This window comes from Panthera onca, chromosome C2 (genome assembly GCF_046562875.1).
Source record: "Panthera onca isolate mPanOnc1 chromosome C2, mPanOnc1 haplotype 2, whole genome shotgun sequence".
Classification (NCBI taxonomy): Eukaryota; Metazoa; Chordata; class Mammalia; order Carnivora; family Felidae; genus Panthera; species Panthera onca.
The window spans coordinates 4069841-4085180 of record NC_138347.1 but is presented as its reverse complement, the minus strand read 5'-3'; the positions used below and the strand labels follow the sequence as shown (position 1 = coordinate 4085180).

The 15340-nt window shown below is 55.9% G+C and overlaps 1 protein-coding gene across 2 annotated transcripts in view; it reads right to left on the bottom strand.

The window, feature by feature from the left end:
• Nucleotides 1-15340, bottom strand: part of C2CD2 (C2 calcium dependent domain containing 2) — a 49239-nt gene that overhangs the window by 5121 nt on the left and 28778 nt on the right. For both annotated transcript variants that reach the window (XM_078452749.2, XM_078452750.2), the window contains 7 exons: nucleotides 13859-13964; nucleotides 11192-11256; nucleotides 9294-9418; nucleotides 8627-8801; nucleotides 7557-7670; nucleotides 5184-5311; nucleotides 3254-3563 (listed from right to left, as the gene is read on the bottom strand). In XM_078452749.2, the coding sequence (XP_078308875.2) occupies nucleotides 3254-3563; nucleotides 5184-5311; nucleotides 7557-7670; nucleotides 8627-8801; nucleotides 9294-9418; nucleotides 11192-11256; nucleotides 13859-13964 (1023 nt within the window). The remainder of the gene's footprint in view (nucleotides 1-3253; nucleotides 3564-5183; nucleotides 5312-7556; nucleotides 7671-8626; nucleotides 8802-9293; nucleotides 9419-11191; nucleotides 11257-13858; nucleotides 13965-15340) is intronic.

The window sequence follows — 15340 nt, the reverse complement described above, 5'->3', positions numbered from 1 at the left end:
ATGTGCAATGTGAAACGAATAGCCAAAACGCTTAAACGGGGGGCAGAGAGGAGAAAAATCTTTCCCTGGTTCTAACAAGGTTAAAAAAAAAAAAAACACAAAAACACTGAAAAGTAAATAGGAAGAAATTTGAAAATGATTATTCTAAATTATAGCTTTACTAGAGCAAATGTTTGCAAATCTACGCTTGTCTGTCTGCACAGACCCTAACAGACACAAATAGCTCCGTGAAGAACCCATCTCAAAATCTCATACGTAGCAAAGCAATGACCAAAAGCCACGTCACACATTGTAGTTTGCTGCCCAAAGAACAGCTTCTGAGTTGAGCTAAGCCCCACATAGTCTGTTTATAAGCGACTGCTTGTTAGAACCAGAGCTCCGCTAAGGGAAGGGGCGTATGCAAATCACAGCGAGCGAGGCTGCGTGCCCCCCATCTAGGGGCACAGCGCCCACGCCCCACCCGCGTAAAGTGCTGTCCCAACCCAACCAGGCCACTTGTACGGAGGCAACTGCGAACACACACTGGAGAGGGACAGGAAAATAAAAAGGAAGGGAAGGGGGCGGAGGGGAGGGGGGGTCAGCTTCCTGCTGTTACAAAATACGCTACTCTCGTGGCGAAACCGCACCTAATTTAAAAACACGTATAGAAGACAAAAGTAACTTACTGTGTAGGCAATCAATTCTGGTTGGCATAGCGATCCTCTTAAGTTAGAGGGAATGAACGCGAGGTGACGAGAAGGAAGAGGTCAGAGGTCAAAAGAAAAGTGCGCGGGAGCAAAACAAGAATGACAGACAGTGAGTTCCAAAGCACCGTGCCCCACGTGCGGGTGAAGTGACTGGGAAGGACGTCTGGCAAGAGTCTGGGGGCTCGGATTGCTTTTTTTTTTTTCTTTTTTTACTTTTTAATATTTATTTGTCAAAGTCTCCATCCGATACTTTGGTTCTTACTCGCGGGGGAATACACGTGGCGTCACCTTTGCCATCTCGGTCGTCTCTAAACACGCGGCCACGTTAAGTAAATTCCCATCGTGCAGCCCGGCCGCATCGACACCGTTAAGCTAGAAACAAGCCCACGTGTGGGGATAAACTGGCTGCGACCTCACAAGATGGACATTTCCAACCCGCGGGGTTCCAGAACTCTATGCTGGCAGGTCTCGGAAATCTGTGCAAACCCACATAGGTGGTTCTTGGGCCAGAAACTAGCCTTCAGTTATTTAATGTGGAAACCAGAGGAAACCCCACAGAGCCACTCCCTGGATCCCCAGTGTTGAAAACTGGTGCAACACAAAAGCTACTTAGCATCCGTTAACACATAACTGTCCAACGTCTCACGGAGATGCTGTGCCCAAGTCGCTGGCACTTAGGTCCCCAAGAGTGCCCTTCTTGAGGGGTGCCACCAACCTGGCCAGTGGCGGGCAAGGAGAAGGGCGGCCACGGAAGGGATCCCATGGGAAAGAACCTTCTGGAGGGAAAAGCAGAGGAAGGAGGAAGCGACGGGTGAGGGCAGGGTGGTCTCTGAATGGACTTGGGGTCGGCGAGGCGCGGCGGCCGGGGTTGACGCAGGAGGGCAGGAGGGCAGGCTGGGAGGTTGGGGCTCCGTGAGAACAGGCAGCAGACTGCTGGCCACCGGGAGAAGGAAGGGAGAGGAAAGGGCGCCCCACCCTGCACCCCCTTTGCTACCCCACCCAGCACTCGCGGCCTTCCTCCGGTCCAGGGGGGCTCCCTCGGGCCATGCTGGCCCCAAGGGCAGGCCAGAGGGGTGTGTATGCGCCTGGCAGACCGACAGCCCGTAACCTGGGCTGCGCCTTCTGAACGGGAGCAAGGGAGCCGCCAGAGGGCAACGCACAGGTCACCCAGGCTCAGCGCAGGGGCACTTAGCGGCCCGGGGTCCGATCTTCATCCCGTGGCTTAGAAGTCCTGTCCTCCTTCCCTCTTTCCTTCTCCTGGCTTCCAGCCACTCCCCACGTGTGCCCACCCTGCTTCGGCAACCAGGGGCCTCGTGGGGACGCACGAGAAGCAGACGGGAGGGAGTGGGTAGGGATGAACGCAGAGGCCTCCAGCCGGGTTCTCAGCCCCGACAGCAAGGACACAGGGCCACGCACCGCCACGAGGCGGCCCATCCTGCACCCCACGGGGCTCCGAGCTGCACCCCGCCTGCTGCCTGTAGCACCCCACTCCCAGCTGTCTCGGGACGCTTGCCGGTGTCCCCTGAGTGGGGGGCACAACCGCCGGGTCTGAGAACCACTGGTCCCGGCAGCAAGAACGGGGTGGGGGGGCAGGGGCAGTGGGAGACAGCCACGGAGCAGCTCACCGGGGTCCCCGACCTCAGGAGTGACTAGGACGTCTGCGTTCTCAGCGGGGCAGGACTTGGCGCTGAGGTGCACCCACGACTCCCAGCTCGGATCGGGCACCTGCTCCCATCCTGTCTCTGCACCGGGGGCCCCTTACCACTGCCCGGGGGGTGGACCCACCCTCGTGCGCCGAGGAGAAGCTGAGCGCAGGAGGCGTGACGCCTCCCGTGGAGAACAGACCTCAAGCCCCCGGACCGCGTTCGCTCAGAAGGAACCTTTACATCACCATCGTGCCGAAGCGCTAAGTACAACTGAGCGCACTGAAGAAATGTACAAGTTAAAGCCCCGATTTAGGGCTAATGGAAAACAACGGATTATCCTAATGATGTGATTCCTCGGCCCTGCACACACGTTAAGTTGATGGTCGTCAGCTTAAAACTGACCCCAGTTTCTGGGGTATTCCTCTCGCCCTGGGCCCTAGCAGGTCCGAGTGGTGGGGTCTGCCCTGGTTTTAGCGAAGGGAGGAGATTGAGACACAATGAACAGGTGCGCATCTGCACAGCCGAGGGAAGCCGGGTCTCTGGCGGCTACGTGTGGCGTCTCTCTGGCCCCACTGTGGGATATGACCCCCTCTAAATGCCCTAGATAGTTCTACTGGGTGGGGGTGGGGGGCAGAGAGAGAGGAAGGGGCCTCTAGGCATGACCACAAGCTGTTCCCCCCAGCCCCCCAATGCGGAGAGATGGAAGGATTCTCAATGTGGCCCCTGCCCAGAGGCTTAATCGGGCCCCAACCTCCTGCACAGGGGTGCTCGCTGGGGTGGGGTGCTGAGGAGGGGGTGGGTTTGCGCAGGGGAAGGGAAGCGGGTGATGGGAACCGAAAGTCAGCTCAGAAACTGGCAGGAGAGATCAGCCGTCGGGTGGGGCGGGCGGCGGGGGGACAAGAGGGGGGTGGGCGCAGGTACCTTTATGCTTCTTGGCAGCATCCGGCTCTGAGACACTCAGGGAGCTCTCCGACAGCTCGTCCCCATCGGGGTCCAGCGGGGCCTGGCTGTCCCATGCCGGGGCCTGTGACTCCTGGTCCAAGTCCCAGGAGCCTAGCTCGCGCTCCTGGGGCTCCGGGGCCGGCGGGGCCGGGGCCGGCGCCTCTTCCTCCTGCGGGGCAGAGACGGCAGCCGCCCCCGGAAGGGACGGGGGGTCCTCCTGGGGGTTGCCGTCCACGGAGGCCGCGTAGTCCAGCATGAGGGCGGCGGCATTGTCCTGAGATAGCGAGGTCTGTCCCGGGACAAGAGAAAAAAGCCAGCATGAGGGACGACGGCAAGGACACACGGAAGGAGGGCCGGCACGGAAAAGCCCGGAAACCTCTGTCCAAACATGCTGGGGGTGATTCCAAAGAGTCAGAAGTCGCCCACGGCTTGTCTTCCAAGGGGGCGGCAACTGGGTTTCCAAGGGACTGAAGTGCGGTGACTATGGGTCTCTGCTCACAACAGAGGGTCGGGGCCCCTGGTGCCAGGGGCCCTTCACACGTGGAGGGGCATCGAGGAAGCAGACACCCTTCTCCAGCCTGCGGGAGGGAGAGCACTTCCTTCTAGGAGGCGGACAGCACGCTGGAGGGGGGGGGGGGGTCACGGCACGTGGGCTACAGATTACGTCTTTTCACACTTATCCTACAGGACTTTGTTTTCTGCCGGCAGAAATTGCTCAGCATACATGTCGTAGCCTGAGAATCCGGGGTGCTCCTCTCAGCCGCGGGGCTGGGTGGCTGCAGGGCGGGAAGGTGGTCGCGAGGGGCCTGGGGCGGGCCGCTGTCTGATGCCCACACTCTGCCGGCTTGCAGCGTGCCCACTGGCTCAAGATGGGACAACCTGAGCGTCCGCAAAGAAATCGTAACTGCAGGGGGTTGGATATGTTGAACGTGCAGACCCTTGGGCTCCTAAAGAGCCACAGAAAGCATAGAAGACATGGTCAGGAGACCCCGTGGGTCCCTCACAGCCGGCCGGGACTCAGGAGAACGCAGCCTTTGGGCCTTGGCCCTTCTGGGGACGCCGTCGCCCCCTGCTGGCTGAGGCCGGAAGTGCACTCAGGAAGCCCAGAGAGGCCCCCACCTGGGGCCTGGGGCCTCGGGGGCCGTGTCACGGCTGCCCGGCAGGCGTGGCAGCTGGTACGTGAGCACCAGCCACCGAGACAACACTGGTGACGCACCTCTGGCACCTGCCACGTCCCACTGCGGCACGACTTCTAGACCCGCCACGCTCATGGCCTCCGAGCACCCCCTTCCGTGTTCAGAACGTCGTCTTCCTCGTCCCCCATGACTTCCTGGTCTCCCAAACGCCCCTCCGTGGCCCATTCCTGGCCCATCTGAGATGTCAAACACGAGTACGGGGCTGTAGCGTGGCTCCCTGCCCTGAGGGGCCGGCCCCTCTGGCACCCAGCAGGGCAGGAGAAGGGAGGGAGTGGAGACTGGGGTATGTTTTAGACAATCTGCACGTCTCTCTGGCTGCAAAAGGCATAAACACTCGCTGCAAAAAAACTTCAGTGGTTTGGAGGCGTGCGACGTGGGAAGTGGACGCTCCCCGTCATCGATTGGAGGCGTGCGACGTGGGAAGTGGACGCTCCCCGTCATCGACCAGCGAGAGGGCAGAGGCTCGGTCCCAAAGGGGCCCCCCGGGCCAGAGACCTTCGAGCTGCCTCATCAACGGGACAAGCTGCATCCACACGACACCGTGAACGACCCACTTGCTGGGTCAGGAAGAGAACCTGCCATTTGCACGGAACTTTCCGGACGTCGTCAAGAGCTCAGGCTACCTTCCCCAAGGAGGAAGCCAGCCCGCCGACAGACGCAATCCGCGCCCCCCCCCCCCCCCCCGCCACGCCCCCGCCAGCGCATGGCCGCACCTTGGAGATCCCTGATATGATGATGGTGCTTTTCTTCCGTGGAGACTTGACCCTCAGCTTCGAAGACTCGCTGAGCTGGCGGATGGCGACTTCCGCCACGGGGTCCGAGCCATTCAGAACCAGGAGCTCTGCGGGAGGGAAGGCAGCACTGAGCATGTGCACACACGCCCCCTGGAGACTGCCAGGGCTGACGGAAATGGTCCCCAGGCAGAGGTCGGCAGATACCTTCCGGAAGGGGCCAGGGCCTAAATGGTTTAAGGTTTGTGGGCCGGCGGGTCACCGGGTCCCGGCCACTCACCGCTGCCTCTGTAGGGTGAGAGCAGCCAGAGCTCTGCCAGGCTGGGCTCTGAGGCAATTTATGAGCAGAACCAGGGCCACATTTGGCTCACAGACCACCCTCGGTCCACGGCTGCTTCTGGAAGGTTCCACGTACTCACTGATGCACGTTTACTCAGATCCCTGCGTTTTCTTTCTTTTTTTTTTTTTTTCAACGTTTTTTATTTATTTTTGGGACAGAGAGAGACAGAGCATGAACGGGGGAGGGGCAGAGAGAGAGGGAGACACAGAATCGGAAACAGGCTCCAGGCCCCGAGCCATCAGCCCAGAGCCTGACGCGGGGCTCGAACTCACGGACCGCGAGATCGTGACCTGGCTGAAGTCAGACGCTTAACCGACTGCGCCACCCAGGCGCCCCGATCCCTGCGTTTTCTTACACGCCAGTCATACCTCCGCAGGGTTGACGAGAAACAAGTCAAGCAGGTAGGCTGACAAACAAAAACACCTCTAACCTTGTGGAAGATTTGAACTCCGCAAGGCAATGAGGCTGCCCCTTTTCCCTCCCGAGGGACTCAGCACCTAGCATTCACGTGAGCCAGTTGGCCAAGGCAGCTCCGTCCCGTGGTTCCTACCAACCCCACCGCCGGCCGTCGTCTGTGGGATGCTTAGCACCTGGCAGGTGCGGTACAAAGGGCTCCGTGCACATTGTTTCGTACAGCCATCCCGCAAACCCCAAGAGCCAGGTGCCTTTTTTATCCCCAGTGGAGACACGGGGGACCGTCAGGGAGCCAGGGAGGCGGCAGAACCGAGAGGCTCAGCAGGTCTCGGACGCAAAGCCGGAACGCGTAACCTGACTGAAGTAGCTCCCGTGACGCCAGAGTCAAACGAGGCCATTAAAGGGGCAGGAACGTGTTCACAGGAACACCTGCCGCCTCAGTTTCGGCTGCGGCCCGAGGACAATTCCAGAGGAAGAAGCAAAGGGCCAATGAGGCCAAGAGCGGCCTGGCCACGGACCCACAGTGAGAAGGGAGAGGGTGACAAGAAGGGGTGGGGCGAGGATCCCCCCCACCCCACCCCAGCAGAGAGCTTCACTGTCCCGCCCAACACCCCACGCCAAGCCCGGAGGTCCTGAGCTGTCCTCCGAAGTCCCATCAAAGTGCCAGGGGCGCCCGAGAAAGTCACTAGGGCACCTGCGGCACAGGGAGCTGACCTCGGGGCCGGCCCCACGGCCCATGCACCAGATGGGGAGCCCACCATGGAAACGTCAGCCCGGGCTCCTTTAAAAAGGGATCCCTGTGCAGGGGAAGGTGTCCCCACGGTCGCTGGAGCACACTGCCCCTGGCAGGGAAGGGGGCGTCAGGAGCGGCCAGCACGGCAGGGACACTGCGTGCGTCTAGGAAGCTGCACTGGGGGAACCCAGCGGTTTGCAGAGAACCACGGAAACAGGGACGGGGCTGAGGGAAAACGAAGAGCTCCCTGCCCCTGTCCCCTCCTCCCTGTCCCCTCCTTGACCTCGGCAAGATCAGACACAGGACTCAGGGAATGGGGACAGGTGCCCACCTGCCCCTTCTCTGATGGCAGGTCACACCCGAGCCAAGGGACAAAGCCTCATCCCCAGAGTTAGATTGCGCTTTGATCTAGGGAGACGGTGAAACCCACCTCTCCAAAGACGCCGATTACCTGAAAGTGACCATAAAAATGGGAAATTTGCAGGCAGGGGTCTGGGGGAAACCACTCCTAACAAACAGCTTTTCGGGGACAGCGGGAGACAAAAACAAAGCCGCCTTTAGGCTTTCGCCCCTGCGCCCTGCTTATTTTTTGATGTTCACAGCACTGGCCCACGGGGCAACAGAAAAATAATGCTCGAAAGTTTTATAAACTGGGTTTTTACGTTTATTTTGTTAAAGCATCTGCTAAAACTAAATGCCACTCCTGGTCTTTGGCTGGCTTCCCTTTCCGCTTTCTCCTAGTTTTTCTCCTTTTACTGGAAAAAGCTCCTCCCAAACTCTGAAAAGGAAATGCTGACCTCGGGGCAGATGCGAAAGGCGTGAGGGAAGAGGCCAGGAGGAAGGAAAAGGCGGTGAGCACGCCCGTTACCTGTGTCCGAAGAAGAGAACGTCTTACTGACAGGGGCGCCATGACAGGAGACGGCTTGGACAGAGATGTCCTTCTCAATGACCTTCACCTTGACAGGTGTCTTCAGGGGAGACTCTGCCAAAGGAACATCCTGGTCATAAGAGGGCCCCCAAAGCCGTCTGAACCTACAGTTTCTGGAAAGTGAAATCACATCTCTCGTGCCAACGCCATCTGGGCGGTTGGAAACGGCCAGGGCAAACCTTCAGATTGTTGCACAATCTCATTCTTTTTTGGGGGGGTGGGGGGGGGTGGGGAGGGAAAACCCAGGTTTCAGTACAATTTCAGAAATTAAGCCAGAATTTCACATTCTGTTTTGTATTCACGAATGGGGCCAGGCAACCTATTCTGGGAAGATAACACATCTGTGCGAACAGACGTACAGCCCGAATAAAAGTTAGTGACCCACGTATACAGAAGTTGTCCCTACAGCGGAGGCTGAGGGGACTGGTGCAGAATCCAGCTGGATCTAAAATGATGGCACATCAAGCCTACGAAAAAATGGTTTTCGGGGTGCCTGGGTGGCTCAGTCGGTTAAACATCCGACTCTCAGTTTCGGCTCAGGTCGTGATCTCACAGTTCGTGAGTTCAAGCCCCGTGTCGGGCTCTGTGCTGACGGCATGGAGCCTGCTTTTTTTTTATTTGTAATGTTTATTTATTTTATTTTTGAGACAAAGAGAGGGAGAGACAGAATGCGAGCAGGGGAGGGGCAGAGAGAGGGGGAGACACGGAATCCGAAGCGGGCTCCAGGCTCCGAGCTGTCAGCACAGAGCCTGCTTGGGACTCTCTCCCCCTCTCTCTCTGCCTCTCGCCTGCTCACATGCGCGCACGCTCTCTCTCTCTCTCTCTCTCTCTCAAAAAATAAATGGCCAAACTTAAAGACAAAAAAAGCTAAGCAGAGCCCTGCCGGTTCCCGCTCCTTCTGTGCCACGAGAGTGTCTTAACCTCGCTCCCTGTGGCGCCCTGCTGGCCAGGGGGCCACGGCGCCCGGGGACGGCGTGAGTCCAGGCCGGGGGCCCACTCTTCATTCTCACCAGAGCTCAGCGGGGACGCCCTCCCCGTGTCGACACGCGGCTTGGTTTTCACGGCAGTGACAGTAGTGACCACGGTCCCACAGGGCATCACCATGCGGTCTTTTCCCACCTTCGCAGCAGGAGCGGGTGGAGCGGTCTGCCAGGATTTCGCTTCGCCGGGCTCTACGTAAGAGAACTGCAGAGAAAGCTGGTTACGCGCTCCATACGGCACCCGGCCCGGCGCCTGGACGGGGGCGGGGGACTGCCTTCCTCTGCCATAACCTCTGCCTTCTTCGATGAACGTCACCTAGTCTCCGAACCGTCCGACGACTGACCCGGGGTTCCCCACCACGGACAGAAGGCGGTAAGACCCGCGCTCAAACCCACCCACTCGCCATGCAACGACGGAACAGAGGCTGGAGAACCCAGTGCAACCAAGTGGCCCTTTCCGGGGCCGGCCCACGTGACACGGCGTCGTGGACCGCCACCCACGTGGCAGGCGACTCGATGCGACCGTGGGCGGGACGTGGCCCGTCCGAGTCTGGAAACGCACAGCGCGCAACGGGCTCTCGGGAGAGCGTCCTGCTTCAGGCAAGAGGAAGCCTGACGGGTGAAGACGTTCCTTATCTCAAGTGGGTCTCGAGCGGCTCAAGCCGGAGCGCGGCCACGGCGGGCAATGTCGTCATACCTCTGCGGTGACCGAACCCAGCACCGAGCTGCCGAAGGAGGGGCCGCTGGTCAGCGTAAAGCTCTGTGGCCCCGCAGGCTGCTTCTTGAATAAATCTAAGGGAATGGTCGTCACCGCCGACAGAGCTAGAGAAACAGGACACAAGTAAGGAACCCCGTGGGCGTGCCCCCACGGGGTGCCACGGAAGCCACCGCACCCAGGACGAGTCCCCGAGGCGCCGCTCCAGACCACCGCAGGTGGAAAAGCCTGTGCGGGAGTCGAGAGTGACAGCCCTGAGGGCCAGGGGGCCCGACCTGCAAGGCTGGGATGCAGACCCACCGATGCAGATCTAGGAAGCCGAGAGCTGGGCAGCGGACGTCAGGAGAACATCCTTATTCTCAGGAAGGACTCGCCAAGGAGAGGGGGTGTGAAGGAAGGGCCCACGCGTGCATGTGTGTGCGCGTGCAGAAACAGCGTGTGCAAAACCGAGAGCCGCCACCCAGCGCGAGCACAGGTAACAGAGGCAACGGGGCAAAATGTCAAAAGCGTGTGGGTGTGAGTAAAGGTTATATGGTTGTTCTTTGTTCTGTTTTGTGGTTTTCGCACGAAATTTCGCAGACCCCACGAGGCTGTACAGGACTGAACCGCCAGCGGAGCGAACGAGCCGTGCGTCAGGGGTGGATTCGGAGGGGCTTCTCCGCAGGCGAACACCTGCCCGGTCTGGGGTCAAACCACACGCCTGCCCTTGGCACTTGGCCCTTGGTCGGGAGGGCCTCCCTGCCTCCCCCCAAGATAGCAGAATCCGGGAAATGGGCTCCGAATTCTTGCTCATACATAGAAGCTTAAATTGCTTTTTCCTGGGTCTTGGTAACTTTAGGAGACATCCAAACGGCCCGGGTTTGTGGCAGGAGAAGCCAGGAGAGGGGCCCCCTCTCCAAGTTTGCTAAGTCTAAGGGCATCTTTAGAAACCTAATAAATATTGATACTCCTGACTCAAGCACATGTGCGCTCACTGTCCGAGCTCACTGTCGTGATTTTTACCTTTAACTGTCGCTCTCTCATCTCTAAAGCATGTGTCCAGTACAAGCAGCTGTGGCTTATTTTACAAGGAAGAGCCGGTTGAAATCCACAGAGACAGAGAGTAGAGTGGCGGGGGAGGGCGCCAAGGGCTGGGGGGAGGAGGGGACAGGGAGTTGTCTCAGGGGGACAGAGTCTCGGCTTGGGAAGATGGAGAAGTTCTGGAGACGGACAGCGGTGAGGGTTGCACACAGTGGGGATGTACTTAATAGCACTGAATGTTACCCTCAGAAATGGTTAAGATGGTCATTTGCATGTCACAAGCGTTTTACCACAAGTTGAAACAAAACAAAACGGGTCAATTAAGGCTAAGAAGATTGAGAAGTGCATTTCTAAACCAAGAATTACTGAATAAAAAATTTTAGATATTTGTTTTAAAAAAGAGAGAGAGAGAGAGAAAGAAAGGTAAAAACCAGCTGAGTATATTCTTTTCCAAAATGTATGACCTTGGGGGCCCCAGGTGGCTCAGTCGGTTAAGCGTCCGACTTCGGCTCAGGTCATGATCTCATAGTTCGTGGGTTCAAGCCCCACATCGGGCTCTGTGCTGACAGCTCGGAGCCTGGAGCCTGCTTCCGATTCTGTGTCTCCCTCTCTCTCTGCCCCTCCCCTACTCATGCTCTGTCTCTCTCTCTCTCTCTCTCTCAAAAAAATAAACATTAAAAAAAAAATGTATGACCTTGTCAAAAACTGAAATGGACTTTCAAGCCAACGTTGCCTTCGGAATTCCAGCATGCTCTGTGGGGTCTCCCGCCCGTGCCTCCCAGCTTCTCCGGGTCCCCGTCAAGGCAGCTGGACCAACCCCCCCGGAGAGCAGGGCCTCCATCTACCTGCTCGACACCCACCTCCTGATGATTGTTCTTCCTCTGAAATCTCCAAGTACAGCTCCTTCGACTTGGCATTCAACTCGCTGCAGGAAAGACAAAGAATCCTTAAGCTCCATTAACTTTTTGAAACGGTGTTTTTTTTCTGACTGTACAAAGAGATACAAATCACTATCAGTATAAAGATTATCTGCAACCTGACTATCCCCAAACGGTTGCCGTTAATATTTGGTTGCCGGTCTCCCAGGATTCTCCGCGACTTCCTGGCTGATGACAGAAACGTTGTACACAGCCGCTCTCTGATACGGGGGCCACTGGCCACAGATGGCCACCGAGAGCTCAAGGTAAGGCCAGGGCAAATGGAGGGGCTGAACTTAACTTTAAGTTTAATTAGTTGAAATTTCAAGAGCGACATGTAGCGAGTAGTTGCTGAATGAAAAAGTGTAGCTATATGGGCACCTGATGGCTCAGTAGGTTGAGCATCCGACTCTTGCTTTCGGCTCAGGTCATGATCTCATGGTTCGTGGGATCGAGGCCCGAGTCGGGCTCCATGCTGACAGTGCGGAGCCCACGTGGGATCCTCTCCCTCTGCCGCTCGCACGTGTGAGCTCTCCCTTCCTCCCCAAATAAACATGTTTTTAAAAAGTGTAGCTATGGGGGCGCCTGGGTGGCTCAGTCGGTTAAGTGTCCGACTTCTGCTCAGATCATGATCTCACGGTCCGTGAGTTCGAGCCCCGCGTCGGACTCTGTACTGACAGCTCAGAGCCTGGAGCCTGTTTCAGATTCTGTGTCTCCCTCTCTCTCTGACCCTCCCCCGTTCGTGCTGTGTCTCTGTCTCAAAAATAAATAAACGGTAAAAAAATTAAAAAGTGTAGCTATGTAATTATCTAAAAACAAAACATAGAAAATGATAGACCTCTCTCTTTTTTTTTTTCAATTAAGATACGGGACATCTTTCCACGTCTGACACTACAGAAGAACGTCATTTTTACTAGATACCCAGTGCTTCACTATGTGGCCTTTTATTTTGTCCGTTCCTTAATAACCAACCCTTAATAATTGTTGGTTGTGGTCAACGTTCCGTAATTATAAACAAGCGAAGAGAAACATCCTTATCCATACATCTTTGTAAACACTGTGCGATTATTTCCTTAGGGAAACTGTAGATCCCAGCCAAAAGGTATGTGCATTTAAGAGATTTTCTCTCCCTCTCTCTCTTTTTTTTTTTTAAATTTATTTTTAACAGAGAGAGACAGAGCGTGAGCAGGGGAGGGGCAGAGAGAGGGAGACACAGAATCCGAAGCAGGCTCCAGGCTCTGAGCTGTCAGCACAGAGCCCGATGCGGGGCTCAACTCACGAACCGCGAGATCATGACCTGAGCCGAAGTCGGACGCTCAACCGGCTGAGCCACCCAGGCGCCCCATCTCCCTCTTTTTTATAATACGCCTGGAGGACTTCCAGAATGGCTATTCCAATCCACGCTTCCACTGGCTGTTCTCACTCCCCTACTCTCTACCACCCTGTAAGGTGAAAAAATTCTCTTCTGTCTACACACTTGTATTGAACTACTTGTGAGAGTGAACATCTTTTCAAAAGTTTCTAGCTACCTATAGTTCTTGCTTTCATATTTCCAGCTCATTTTTCCCCCGTTTTCCAAGGGAGCGCTCCTATTTTCATTAAGGATTTATAAAAGCTCTTTATGTTACACGTGGGACGTCTGCGGTCAGTACTTTTTCCTAATGGTTCATCGTGCAAGCATCAGAAAGCAATTGATTTCTGCAGAGTTAGCCACTTGACTGGAATATGACTTATACCGGTTTCCTAATATTCTTTCTAGCCTGTATCTATTGTTATTTCTAATAGTTTTAACTGATTTTCGCAAGTAGTCTAGACATGTAGCCGTATCACCTCCAGGTAATGATTCGTGTTGTCTCTTCCTTTCCAATCCTTGAATATGATCTCCTTTCCTCATCTCGCTGTACTACCCATACTTTTCGAACAAAAACAGTGGGTATGAGCCCAGCTGGTCTGGCTGTATCATTCTTAATGTGCCACGGGGGTGCTGCTCGATAATTCCTTGCTTGGGTTTCCTACACCATTTCTTAGAATTTCCCTTTGTCCGCTCCCTGCCAGCCTCTGGTATCAGCCTGAAGTTTCCTCCATCCTGCTCCAGATGGCGTGTGTATTTCTTTTTTTTAATTTTTTAATGTTTATTTATTTTTGAGACAGAGAGAGACAGAGCATGAACGGGGGAGGGTCAGAGAGAGAGGGAGGCACAGAATCTGAAGCAGGCTCCAGGCTCCGGGCTGTCAGCACGGAGCCCGACACGGGGCTTGAACTCACGGACCATGAGATCATGACCTGAGCCGAAGTCGGATGCTTAACCGACCGAGCCACCCAGGCACCCCAAAGCGTGTGTATTTCTAAAGAAAAGGGAGCCCGACCACAGTGCTCTCTGGTCACAGCAGGACGTGGGCAAGGAGGAAACCCACGCCCAGAGCCGCCTTCAGAAAGAAATCCACGTTCAACCTAAAACTACCTCGGATGTTGGCTACGCATTGAAGCGAAATTTATTTTTTAGTTTTAGTTTTTGGCGTGAACGGTGCTGCAAACCGACTGCCGGGTTGGGCGGTCTTGGACAGGTGTGGCTGTACAAACCCCAGCCCAAGATAGCCGGGCTGTACGCACAAGGTGAATTCTTCTTCCCAGGTGAGGTCCGCAGCGTTTTTCGCGAGGGCGCTGAACTTCTGAACGGGATCATTCAGCCGAACTATACACTGTGGGTTCACGTAGCCTGTAATCGAACAAAGGGGCATTTTAATTTTTTAACCGCATTACACGTATACACATTTTGCATATAACAGGCGGCATTAAATGCCTGAGCTCTCGGCTTACCCGCTTCTGGGGGGACAGTTCTTTGTTTCCTTTGCCATTAGCAAACTCTCGAAGCACCTCATTTGAGGTTTAAGGTTTTCTATCCCCAACTTGGTATCTATTGACCTTGGACAGACCCCAAGTGCCCCTGCTCCCTGCCCTGGGCGGGAGGGGAGGGGGGACACTCCCCAGGGGCGACATCACTACAGAAGATGCGGCCCCCACTTCTGGACAAGACTAACTGCTTGCAGAAGGCAAGTCCTCTGGAACGACCCCCAAGTGTGGGGGGTACCCCACAGGGAAGCCATGTCCCTACCTACAAGGGGTGTCTTTTTACACCTGACTCGGCTCAGTCGGACTCCTGTTTGGGGATCACTGATCCCCGTCACGGGACATTTCACTAGTGAACAGTTGTCCCACGGCATGAAGGTGTGGACACACGGCGTAGTCAGTCATCACCGGAACGCACAGACGCTTTACCACATACCCCGCGGTGCCACGTGTTCTATCACATTATCTTATGAATCTTCACAATCACCGTGGAGGGGAGACACGGACCCAGATGTGCACCTGCTGGCAGAGGCGAGGAACAGGGACCCCAGCCCTGGCCGACTGAGTCCAGAGAGAGATGCCCCTCGGCGGCTAAACACTGCAGCCCCAGACGGCAACATCCAAGTGCTTTTACCCGAACAATCACTTAGGACGAGCTTTGCACAGACTCTCATTTGTTACATGCGGACAGTCTGTGCTTTGGGGACCGGAAGGAAGTCCCTGCAGATTAGTGTTCTCGGACAATAAAGAAGAATTCATTCCCGGTCTCAGCAAACTCGGATCACAGTGGAAAGATGTGTCCTGTCCCAGGCTGCTGTGCATGTGGGGGCTCAGCAAACGTTCAGGAACAGCTAAAAAGAATAATCTGTTTGGGGCGCCTGGGTGGCTCAGTCAGTTAAGCATCTTGACTCCTGATCTCAGCTCAGGTCACGATCTCACGGTTTGTGAGCTCGAGCCCCACGTCGGGCTCTGTGCTGACAGTGTGGAGCCTGCTTGGGATTCTCTCTCTCGTCCCCTCTCTCTGCCCCTTCCCTGCTTGCACTCTCTCTCTCTCTCTCGAAATAAATAAACTTAAAAAAAAAAAAAAAAAGAATGGTCTGCAATACTTTTCACTCCGATAATAGCCCCTCCCAGCACCGAAGCATCCCCGATGGGCCAAAGCCCTTCTGATGCTCCCTAAACTGCCCCCGTGGCACCTCGGCTTCTAGAAAAGGAGAAGGTGCCTATCGCCTATCAGTCAGGGAT